Source organism: Primulina eburnea, chromosome 3 (genome assembly GCF_022965805.1).
Source record: "Primulina eburnea isolate SZY01 chromosome 3, ASM2296580v1, whole genome shotgun sequence".
NCBI lineage: Eukaryota > Viridiplantae > Streptophyta > Magnoliopsida > Lamiales > Gesneriaceae > Primulina > Primulina eburnea.
Window position 1 is genome coordinate 46,606,348 of NC_133103.1, and position 12,183 is coordinate 46,618,530.

Genomic DNA, 12,183 nt, shown 5'->3' on the forward strand with positions numbered 1-12,183 from the left:
GGGTGATAATCAAGACATGGTTCGGAGCGATAAAGAGAAAAAACATACACAAGAACTAGTATAAATAGAGTCCCTTGACTTTCAACAAAAATAAATAAATAGAGCCCCTTGACCAAGTTTCTCTTCTTTATTGTGTGTGAGGATTTATATATATAGTTTTGTTATACTACTTCTCAATCATGTCTACCATTAAGATAAAACTCATTTATTGGATACGTTATCTCTGTGGTGGGCACAAAGATAAACACGATTGATTGACAACGTATCAAAACTATATATATATACTATATATATATATATATATATATATATATATATATATATATATATATATATATATATATATATATATATATATATCGATGACTCCATTTATTTTTAATATTTTATTATTTATTCACTAAATTAATTATTATATAATAACATCTATATTGGTGACACTCACCACCTGCTCAAAAAAGTGTTGGGTCCACATATTACATTCACATTATATCAACACATTTATTTTAATATTAATACTCATTATTCACTGTACATAGGGATGTTAATGAATCAAACCATTTGCGAGCTATTCGAAGCTCGGCTCGATAAAAGTTCGTTTGAGTTTGTTTGTTAATCATATCAAACCAAGCCCAAGCTCGATTTTGAGCTCGAAAATTTAATCAAACCAAGCTCAAGCCTAAGGATATTCGGCTCGTGAGCTCGCAAATATGTTTGATAATAGGCTCGCGAGCTCGAGCTCGAGCTCGGCTCGTTTAGGTAACTCGCAAACAAGATTTTGGAATGTTCAATAATATACTGATTTATGTTTTTTAGCTCTTATTTGTGTCGTTTTGGTTATTTATGAATGAATTTACATTTTTATGTCTGATTTAAAATTAGTTTATAGATATATTTATTTTTTAGCAAGCTCGATTCAAACTCAAACTCGAGCTCAATTCTATGCTTATCGAGCTCGAAAACGAGACGAGCTCAAGCCAGGCTTGTTAAACATGCTAAATGAGCTATTAATGAATCAAACTCGAGTCTGGTTTGATTAACATACTAAACGAGCTTTTAACGAGCCGAGCTCGAGCTTTTCTCGAGCTCAGTAATTTCAATACAAACCGAGCTCGAGCCTGATAATAGAAGCTCGAATCGAGCTCGAGCCTCAAACAATCTTAAACAAACCAAGCTCAAGACTGATACTGTTTGGTTTGGTTTGGATCGTTTACATCCCTAAGTCTGTACACTCATTCATCTTTACTTTTATTTAAATTAAATAAATAAATTTTCAATTTTATTTACTTAAATGATTATTTAAATTAAATTATAATATTATTTTAATTTTTTATTACTTAACATGTTTTAATGATGTAGTTTATTTAAAAATTAAAATATTAGTATATATAAGTTTTAAATGAAAGAAACAATTGTTTTTTTAAAAAAAACGTCCAAGGCAGTTTATTTTTATTTTCTATTTTAAATAATTTATTTAAAAAAATAAAAAATAAAAACAAACATAAGAGGGCACCCAGAACAGATCATTTGTAAATTTGAGCTCATAAACAAAAAAAAAAAAATTAAGGTCAAAGGCTTTAGAATATATTTTTTTGGTCAATAGACCTTTTTATAATTAATAGTTAATCTAAATATTAAGTAATAGGGTTTTGAGCTAATTGAGAAAACTCAACTTCCCCTCCTCATTCTTTCACGCTCACAACTTTGATCTCTTCTTCCTTTGCATCAATGTTATTGTCCATTTACTCCAGTTTTTCTCATTCTCAATTTTCATTCCATTCTTAGCATTCTCAATCTCTTCATTTTCTTTTCTCCAAGGTATTTTATTTGGCCATTTATGTTTTCATAGGATCACTGGAATATCAGTATAAGATATTTTATTTGGCCATTTATGTTTTCATGTGTGTGGATTATCAGCTACTCAAGTAATTTGATTTCTTATTCGGTTTGTTAAAACATTTATTTCAGTCGGTTAAATTATATATTTCAGTCAGTCAATAGCATTCAGTCGGTCGGTTAAATCATATATTACAGTCGGTTGGTCGGTTAAATCATATATCACAGTCACTTAATATCATTCATTCAGTCGGTTCATATTCAGTAGGTTGAAACATTTATTTCCGTAGAATAAGTTATGCATTGCAGGTCGGTCAATATCATTCAATCAGTCGGTTATAGTTATATATTTTCAACTCCCTTACATCCATTATTTATACTTTTTTTTCAGATTGTGTGGACAGCGATATGATTCAAATCTTAATTAATTTTTATGGTGAATGGAAGGTTGACGGTGAACATAAATATTCATGGTGTGATGTAAGTAATTCGGGATGGCATGCTATATCTATTGATGATAGTAATGTAAGTATTGAAGATGTTGAAGATGCAATTTTTGAGGCACTTCATTTGGATAGACATGATATGGTATTGAAGCTAAGTTACTTGCCGAAAATTGAGGCATGTAATCCAAGGCCAATATATATAAAAAGCTCAAGAGCATTGACAACATATCTGTCTTTTGGCATTTCAAATGTTAGACCTTGGCTTCATGTTGAATTATCAAAACAAGTGGCTTTGAAACAAGTTATGAAAAACTGACAATGCTAAAGATCTTGAAGTTTGTAGAGATCATAATAATGAGATGGTTGACAATTGTGAAACTGAAGTATATGGTGGTAATGAGAGAACATATGATGAATATTTTGATGGAGTATTTTTTTAGAATGACTTAGACAATGAAATGAATGTGCATGAGAATGGGGTGGATGAAATAACAAGTATTGATAATGTGGTAACATAAATTGTTGAGAATGAATTTGTTGTGAATGAAGAGAATCATATTGAAGAGCTTATATCGTGTACAACACATAATACACAAGTTGAATTTTCTTATCCTGAACAAGATGTGCAAGATTCTACATTATTAGCCACAGTAGGAGATGCTGAAGGAAATGTGACTTATTCTTTTAATTATTTGTCTAATTTTTTTGTCGGTCAAGAGTTTGAGAGCTAAAATGAATTTCAAACAGAATTGTTTAAGATTTGTTTAAATGCGTCCTTTGAAATAGATGTTCGAAATCCAACAAAAAAATTTATGATGTTAGATGTGTTACACCGAGTTGCAGTTGGAAAATACGTGCATAAAAAATAGAGAATTCATCACAATTCTCTATGCGTGTTTATCATAACACACATACTCGTGACCTTTCATATCGGAGGAAAATGCATTGACAAGCAACATCAAACTTTGTAGCAAAGATTTTGGTTGAAAATTTTAAAGGACAACTCAGTTTGCCTGAACCAAAAACCATAATTACAATGATGCAAAATAAAGGTGTTGAATTTAGTTACTTCAAACCATGGAGGGGCAGACAACTTGCTTTGGATAAGTTACTTGGTAGTCCTGAAGAGAGTTATCGAATTATGCCTCCATATTTGTACATGATTGAACAAGTGAACAGAGGCTCGAAAACTGATTTGGTGACATATTCAACAGGTAGATTTAAATATATGTTTCTAGCATACGCGACATGCATTGATGGATTTCGTAGAATGAGAAAAGTTATATCTGTCGATGGAACATTTTTAAAATGCAAATATAGAGGTTGTTTACTAGTTGCTACAGCCTAAGATGGTGACTTTCATCAATTTCCTATAGCATGGGCCATTGTTGACTCTGAGAATGATGATTCATAGACTTGGTTTTTGCAGAAGTTGAAGGAGTTTATTAATGATGATCCTAACTTGGTAATCATTTCTGACAGACATATATCTATTATTAATGTTGTTCGTACTGTATATGAGCATGCATCATATGTACATTGCTCGTGGCATCTTTCACAGAACCTTAAAAGAGTGTCTGGCGGAAAAGGTGAGATTGATTTGTTTATGAAAACAACATATGCATATAAAGTGTCTGAATTTGATGAGTTGTACGGATGTTTGAAAGAGAGGTATCCCAACATTGCATCGTATCTTGAAATGCATTCATCTCCTGACAAATGGTCTAGAGCTTATTCCCCTGGTGCTAGATACAATATAATGACGACAAATAGGGTAGAGTCAATAAATGCAAAACTTAAGACGGAAAGAGAGATGACTATTGTAGCATTGTTTGATGCAATTCATAAATTAACTTCAAAGTGGTTCAACAAGCATCGAAATGCAGCAGGTTCAGCTACGACGACACTTACTCCATCGACAGAGGCTATCTTGAGAGCTAATTTTACATTGTCACAACGGTTAAAAGCTTCTCAACTCAATGCATTTGAGTATAACGTATACGATGATGGGAAGGATGAAGTTGTTAATTTATTTGATAGATCTTGTAGTTGTCGAGTGTTTCAAATTGATAAAATTCCATGCGCTCATGCAATTGTAGCAATTTATGGGGCAAAATCAGATTTGTATGACTTTTGCTCGCCCTACTACACATCACAAATGTGGGCCCTCGCTTATGCTGATACCATATATCCAGTGCCCATTGCAAATGAATGGAACATTTCCAGATCATTTTAAATACAATGTACCTCCCCCGGATGTCAAGAAGGAAACATGGTAGAGCACAAAAGGAAAGAATTCCTTCTATTGGGGAGTTTGGTCGGAAGCGAACTAAAAAATGTGGTGTATGTCATGAATCTGGCCATTGACGAAAAAAATGCCCTAAGAGACAGACTGATGTGTAGACGAGTTGTTCAATTTTTTGTTTATGATGTTGTATTTGCATGTTGATTAGTTTTTGTCAAGTTTGTTGTATGAACAGGTTGTGCATGCAGATATAATTTGAATTATCATTTAGTGGTTTAATGGATATATATTCGGTCTGTTCATTGTGTTTAATCAGTCGGTTAAACGTAAATATTTCTGTTGATTCAATGTTTTTAATCAGTCTTTTGCTGAATATATTTCAGTCGGTTCAATGCAAATATATTTCAGTGTTTAATCATATATTTCAGTTAATGCATATTTCAGTCAATTCAATGTGTTCAATCAGTCAGTTAATGCAAATATATCAAGTCGGCTCAATTTGGATTTATCTATGATATCATTAGTGAAATAAAAAAGCATACTACAATTTGGGTTTAAAAGAAAATATACCAAGATGTGTAAGAGGAGATATGAATGGTTCAACAATTGCCTCTTGTCCAAGAGTCACTCCTTGATTGGAAACAGTTGTCCCTTGGCTCACCTACAATTTAAAAAAAACATGTTATTATAATCAGATAAATAATTATATCTAACATTTTAAAACTCGCAGAGCTTACATTTTTTCATGGGTCTTCTTTTTCTTAGATTGTGCAAAGACAGTGGTTGGTTCATCCAAACGTCTTTTGGATGAACTTGAAATGTTCAAAACTTTCATTATACGTTCAAGTTTGCTATCCAAATTTGAAATCATATCTTTCAACTCCACAAAGTTTCTGTCCACGTGCTCTTGTAAAGCTTTAACTTGTCTACTAGTATCTTACTGGCCGAGGACATCATCTCGTTCGACTTGATGGGATTGTTTTTCTAGTGCTTTTTTGGCTGGACAAAGATTAGAAGACCTCTTTAACTTATTTTTGGGACAAAGTTTCCTTTCATGGACTTCTTCTATAGATGGAATGGTCTCTTTAGATTCACAGAGAGTGGGATTCTTAGTGCAGTACACAGATTTTTCCCTCCAACAACAATGAATTAATATAAGACAAATGGGAATCTGTACAAGAATCTTCAATGAAAATATTTCTAAAATAAGGAGCAATAGATTCTTGATCTGTAGGTGACAAAATACTCCTAACAATCTGTAAATTTAACATATTTTAAATTAGTAATATACAAATAGAAAATATATTAATAAAACTAAATTATATGCTAAATACACTAACTTTTTTGCCACTCTTTGATGCATCTGAAATGTCAATATATCTAGGAGATCTTTTTTTTTACCAGTTGCTGGAAATCCATTGGCACATGCGTGGAAGAGATGTATTGTCTCATTCTCTTTGTTTCGCAAAACGCTCCCCCATACCACGAACAGTATTCGTATGCAAGAATCTAAATTCAAAAATTATAAAAACACATATAATCAACCATATTCGAATCATATGGAAAAATGCAAAAAAAAATTACTTACCTGTAATGATTGATGAATCCAACCATATCATGGGTTCCACTGTTCGAAGACTTACCGTTTTCTTCTTTTTTGCTCAACACAACTTTTTTTTTCTTCAAATCAAGCTTCAAATCACAAACAGCTCCTTTGAAAGCTATTGTACCCCAAAGGTACTTATAAAAACATCAAACTCATCAATCAAGCTAAAAATCTTTTATCAACTCGAGGATTCTTAATTGGAGCTATAGGTCATAGTACACCACAGACGAAGTACAAACAAGCCATCTTCACTCTCTCTATATTCAACAACTCATCCACACTTTTCAAATCCTTCAACTTCATTTCAACTTCCTTCACATATACTTTATCACTACCTTGAAAATATATATCACAAAAGTCTGAAACTTCTACTATTTCATCAGGAAAATTATCAGAACAATCCAACCATGTTATCAATGCATACTTCATTCTAGAAAACCTAACTGGTCTATCATTTACAACAAACCACATTTCATCATCGTCTGTTGCATACACTTGTCTCATCACCATAAACCATAAAATCTGACTAGATAAATTATAATCTGCAGCATACTTAATCAGATTGCCAAATTGTGTGTTTTCAACAATGAAGTCCATGTCCTGCTCATTCAAGCAATCTAATATAAATTCACTGACTTTTTTATATTTGGAATGTACACTTAACTAGCAACTAAAATACTTCTCCTCTGATAGTTGATATTGAAGATTAACCTGAAAAAAACTAATCAAGTCAACTAGTAGTATCAATAAATTAAATACTCAACTATGTCAAATTCATGAAATTTATATGAAATTTAAATAGCAATACAAAAAATAAATATTTTTCAAACAAAAATGAACATACCCAAATCTTTTGTGCAACCATCTCCGAAATTCTTCGTTCTACCAACAAGAAGTTTCAAAGAGAAGAGATCTTGATCGAAAAAAATAATCAACTTCAAAATTCATAGATTACATGAAATCTTTGATATTTAAAAGATTGAGACAAAGTCAATCAATAATATGAACAACTCAATCATTTCAATCTACAGACATGTTTTTTGGTTAATTCATTAACAAACTGAAGATGTTAAAATTCATGAAATTTCTAAAGCAATAATGAACCTGCCTAAATCTTGTGTGCAACCATCTCCGATTTTTTTCTCCTTTAGGAATTTTAGTTGGTTGATGCCTTTAGTTGGATATAAACATGGATAGTATACTTAATCCATCCAAAAACTGACACGTATTTCAAGTGGATACAATGGAATAGAGGGAAATCCAAATGTGAGATCACAGATTGATGCAAAATATCCAGCTTTATTGTTCAAGCAACATCTAACAGTCTGTGTATTGAAATCAAACCAATCATAAATAAAAATCGATTGAGACTTGAGAATAGCAGTTCTGGGGGAAAAAACGGTTTTCTTGCCAGAATACTGTTATAGTGAATTAGTTGATAAAATATCCCAAGTGACAAATGTCAAGTAATTAATCGGAAAATGCTATTTTAATAGTAAGCTGCAACAGCTAATCAATCCAATACATTTTCTGGTAAGGTTTATTCACATACATTCATGTTAAAATAGACTAGAATATGAAGTAAACAATTCTTAATAAATAAGATAAAGAAAGAGAATAACCTAGCCTCATTCGAGTATGGAGTTGTTATGAGGGAAATTTAGGGAAAAGGGAGTCATCTGGGACTTATTTAAAAAAAGGATTGAGATGTCAATTTACGTAAATGTCCCTGTTTTGTTAAGTTTAAAATTGATTATCTCTTCTTCACTCCTCTAAACTTCTACACTTTACTTTTCTTTCAACCCTAAATTTCCCCAACCCTACGCAGTCGACTTCCCTCCTTTTGCTCGTCGACTAAATCCGTGCTTGTGGATCGACGATCGACGAAACACGTTTATTTATTTGCAACGCATCCGAGAAATTGCTGACCAAAATACGGTATGTTCACTTTTATTCTGTTATTTGATTCTTCGTGCGTGTGCTTTGAAAGATGGTAGAACCGTCGTGTTGAGGAAGAAAGGGTGCGTGTGTTGAACGTACGATGGTTGAGGAAGAAAGGGCTTCTTGGTCAACCAAGTTAGGGTTGGTCGACCATTCCTAACTTGGTCGACCATGAAGCTATGGTCGTCGAAGAAGCTGGGGTCGACCAACGTTGGGTTGGTCGACCAAGCGTGATTTTTTCGACCAACTCTTGGTCGACCCACTCTTGGTCGACCAAGCGTAGGTTGGTCGACCAACGCTTGCTGGTTCAGTGTTACCTTAATTTTTATTCTAATATATTTGTATTTGTTTAAGGTATATTTACCGAGAAAACTAGGCAGGGATGCAATTTTTTGTTGCAAGTTGACACTCGAATCAAGATATAAAGAGGTTGCGGAGAAAATTTTTCACTACCTCAACAAAAATTTTTTTTAGCAGTCTCCTTTTGGTAATTTGGTTAGATATCATAGAGATTTTAATATTTCTAGTCAAATTATGTGGTATTTGATGAGTAATCAGATCGTTGACACGGGTAGTGATGAGTTTTGGATGGTGGTGCGCAAGAGGCCGGTTATATTTTCTTTGTTAAAGTATTGTTTAATAACCAGCCTCGATTGCGGTACAGAGCCTGTAGATGTACCAGAGGGAGGTGTCTTTGGCTCCAGACACTTTGGCGGTAAGTCTGAGATTGTTTTGAGTAAATTGGAGGCAAAGATGAGTGTTCAAGTGCAGAATGAGACTGGTGTAGACGTGGAGAAGTTAAAAATGGCTAGTCTTTACTTCTGTTGTTTTGTGTTCGGTGAGGGGACTAGGAAAAAAACGAATAAGATCGACCCTAAATACCTGAGGCTTATAATGATTTGGATAGGTTTAACAGCTATCCGTGGGGTAGAGTAGCCTTTCGTGATGCGATCCGATGTTTGAAGAAGGACCTTTTAGGGCGATATAATTACCTCACCGAGGCACAGGGTGGGAAAGAAGCTAATGGCAGCTTCCTTGTCGGTGGTTTTGTGCTGCCTCTGCAGGTATATTATTTTTTGAATGTTAAAACTGGATTTATTACCTTTATTTCTACTAATAACATTGTTCTAAATATATATGTTACAGATCCTCGCTTATGAATATTTTCGGAGCGTGGCACAAAAGTTTGCAAAGAGAAGAGATGTGGACGGTTTGATGTTGCCCAGGATGTTTCAGTGGGTGACTAACACGTGGCCGTCAACCCGTTCCCCAACTGCTGTTGATGTCACTGCAGCCTTTGGTGATTGTGCTATAAATGTAAGTAATATGAATTGATTTGATATAATAACTGCGGACTTAATCTTTAATTAATCTGTAACGTTATTAATTAAATGTAGGACTGTCTTGGATGCTTGACTCCTACTCCCTAGGAGCTTGTTTGTATTATACGAGCGGGGTTTTTGTTGATTCTGCGCTCGATGCGGTCACCAATCGGGTACTCGAGCTTTGGAGGCAGGGTCAGACAGTCATATGTAGCGAGCACCCTCTGGAGTCTCCCTCAGTCCAGCACATGCATTCCGCACATTCACCTCCCTTTGTCCAGCACACACCTCCTGCACATGCTTCTCGTGACGTTTCTGGCACCCATCCTGGTGATCTCAATAGATCCAGCTATAGCACCAGTTCTCCTATGCGTACGAGTCCTAGAGTCCACTTTGGACTCAATCCTTCCCGCCTCCCATCACCCTTGGAGCATCGTTTCGAGCGGCGATTGACTGCGTTGGAGGATTCTGCTACGTCCATGCATGTTAGGATGTCAGCAGAATTTCTTGAGACCAGAGCATCTATCAGGAGTATTAATCAAGCTCTAGTTGACTTGAAATCGAGTTTCAATATTGGTCTGAATGAAATGAGATTGAGTTTGACTCAGCTTAGAGCTGATTTTGCTGAGATGAGGCCTAACATGCCAGTGCATCATGACAGAGATTACAGCATAGTCTATAGCAGAGGACGGAAGAGGAAAGCATCTGAGGCAGATTTATGTAATATAATGATTTAGTAGAATTCTAATTATTATTTTAATTTGTTAAATGTACGCTGTTAGGTGTGGATGATAATCTGGCTAGGGAAATTGGCAGTAGTAGCCAATCCCAACAGATATCTGAGCCTAACCTTCCAGTCATTACGGAGGAGTCCTCAGAAGGTGAGTTAATGCACTTTTTTTATTTGATATTTTTGAATTGTATATTAAACAATGTACTTTTTGTTTTTAGATATTCAAGTGACTCCGGATGCGCGTAAGTCAGGAGGCGAGGCGACCACGTCGAGAGGTTATTACACTACACCTCGTCTTTTGTTATTTGCATTTTAGTTGTTATTATTTTAATTTGTTTAATGTACGATGTTAGGTGTAGGTGAAAATCTTGGTAGGGAAATTGGCAGTAGTAGCCAATCCAAACAGTTATTCGAGCCTAACCTTCCAGTCATTACAGAGGAGTCCGCAGAAGGTTAGGTAATGCACCCTTTTCTATATTAATATTTATGAATTGTATATTAAACAATTTACTTTTTGTTTTTAGATATTCAAGTGACTCCAGATGCGCGTATGTCAGCAGGCGACGTGACCACGTCGAGAGGTTAGTACACTATACCTTGTTTATTGTTCAAATTTGCATTAAAGTTGTTACTATTGATCATTGTACGCAGCGCACCGTCAGTTTGGGGCAATTATAGGTGACGGTGTGAGGCCACTTGCGGAGACCGTGACACTGAAGGTAAACAACTCGCTGGCGCGAGTTAGGGCATCGATACTCGAACGTTCGCCAAGTAGGATTCGAGGTTTTTATGCTGAATATGAGAAGTCGTTCTACGGGCCCATAGCGCTCGCAAAGTCACGTGTCACTGTCTCTGTAAGCATTTACAAAGCGTTTAAATTTTTAGATCATTTATTTTAAAAAAATGGAAACAATTTTTTACGTTGAAATCAGCACATCGGCGAAGCTCTCCGTGGATTGCTTGAGATGCAGATCCGACATCCTGAAGTGATGTCGCCAGAGGTGTCATTGATGGACATACATTTCTACCCTGCGATCTCAGTTATAGCAGAATATTTAGATATCAATTTCAAAATCAATGTGGTAGGGGATGTGAGCAAAGTGAAAGGTAGTGATCCAGAATGGCCGTGTCTCTCGTGGGAAAAAGCACGAAGAATTCTCATCCCTGCCTATAGAGATGGACGCTGGTTTTTGTTAAAACTCGTTACAGGGGTGAATAAGTGCATTATATACGACTTGCAGCGAAGGTACGATCCCAAATTGAAAGATCTGAATGAGGAAATAGCTCCCTTACTTATAAACGCTGCTCGTCTGCTATCCATTGTTGGGAACAACCCATATCCCGAGAGGCCATGGAATATAAAACTACATGATGAATTATGTGCTAAGAATATACAGTACGTTGTCAACTTTCTATTTAAAATGTTCTAACTTCGTATTTAATTTTTTAAATTTTACACTAAATATTTACTTTTCATGTTCTTTTTTTTTTTCGCAGTGAAGATTCTGGAGCATTTGTGTTAGCGGTTGCTGGATACTCTTTGTCTATGAAAAGTGCACAAGTAGTACTGACTTTAGATTATAGATTAGTATATGAGTTTAGACATTTTTAGGTTGTAATATATTCCTTAATGATTGGTCATTGTTGTAATGTTTCGAACAATTTTAATATTGGAACATTGTTGCATAAGTTGCTGTCACTGATAGTATTTTGGTCGACCACTCTCCTTTTTGGTCGACCAGAACCTTTCTGGTCGACCACTAGCTTCTTGGTCGACCATGATCCTTTTGGCACCTCCTTTTTGGTCGACAATGAGCTTTTTTGGTGGACCACCACTCTCTTCTTGGTCGACCAATGTGCTTCAGGGTTCAGGGTTTCAAGGGTTTAGGGTTTAGGGTTCAGGGTTTCAAGGGTTTAGGGTATCAAGATAAAATAATAGAACTATTTTGTTATATTTTAAAAAATATAAATCGCAACATCAGGATTATGTTATATGTTTTAAGCTATTAATATAAATCACAATATGAACTATGTCATTCTATTTTGAAAAATAT

At 34.8% G+C, this 12,183-nt stretch overlaps 1 protein-coding gene and 1 long non-coding RNA gene across 2 annotated transcripts; both read left to right on the plus strand.

Annotated features, from left to right (window-relative positions):
* The first annotated feature begins 3,318 nt into the window (after window positions 1–3,318).
* On the plus strand, window positions 3,319–4,518 carry LOC140827397 (uncharacterized). The gene is made up of 2 exons (XM_073190058.1): window positions 3,319–3,480; window positions 3,712–4,518. The coding sequence occupies exons 1-2, from the start codon at window positions 3,319–3,321 to the stop codon at window positions 4,516–4,518; spliced, it is 969 nt and encodes a 322-aa protein (XP_073046159.1).
* Window positions 4,519–8,616: 4,098 nt separating this feature from the next.
* On the plus strand, window positions 8,617–10,108 carry LOC140828513 (uncharacterized). Its single transcript, XR_012117246.1, has 3 exons — window positions 8,617–9,138; window positions 9,221–9,391; window positions 9,472–10,108. It is a non-coding gene; the product is annotated as an uncharacterized lncRNA (long non-coding RNA).
* Window positions 10,109–12,183: the final 2,075 nt, after the last annotated feature.

Bases quoted from the DNA above. Each gene is read 5' to 3' on its own strand.
- LOC140827397 (XM_073190058.1), top strand. From the start codon at position 3,319: ATGATGCAAAATAAAGGTGTTGAATTTAGTTACTTCAAACCATGGAGG. The intron at 3,481-3,711 runs GTGACATATTCA...TGGTTTTTGCAG, and splicing joins GAGGCTCGAAAACTGATTTG to AAGTTGAAGGAGTTTATTAA.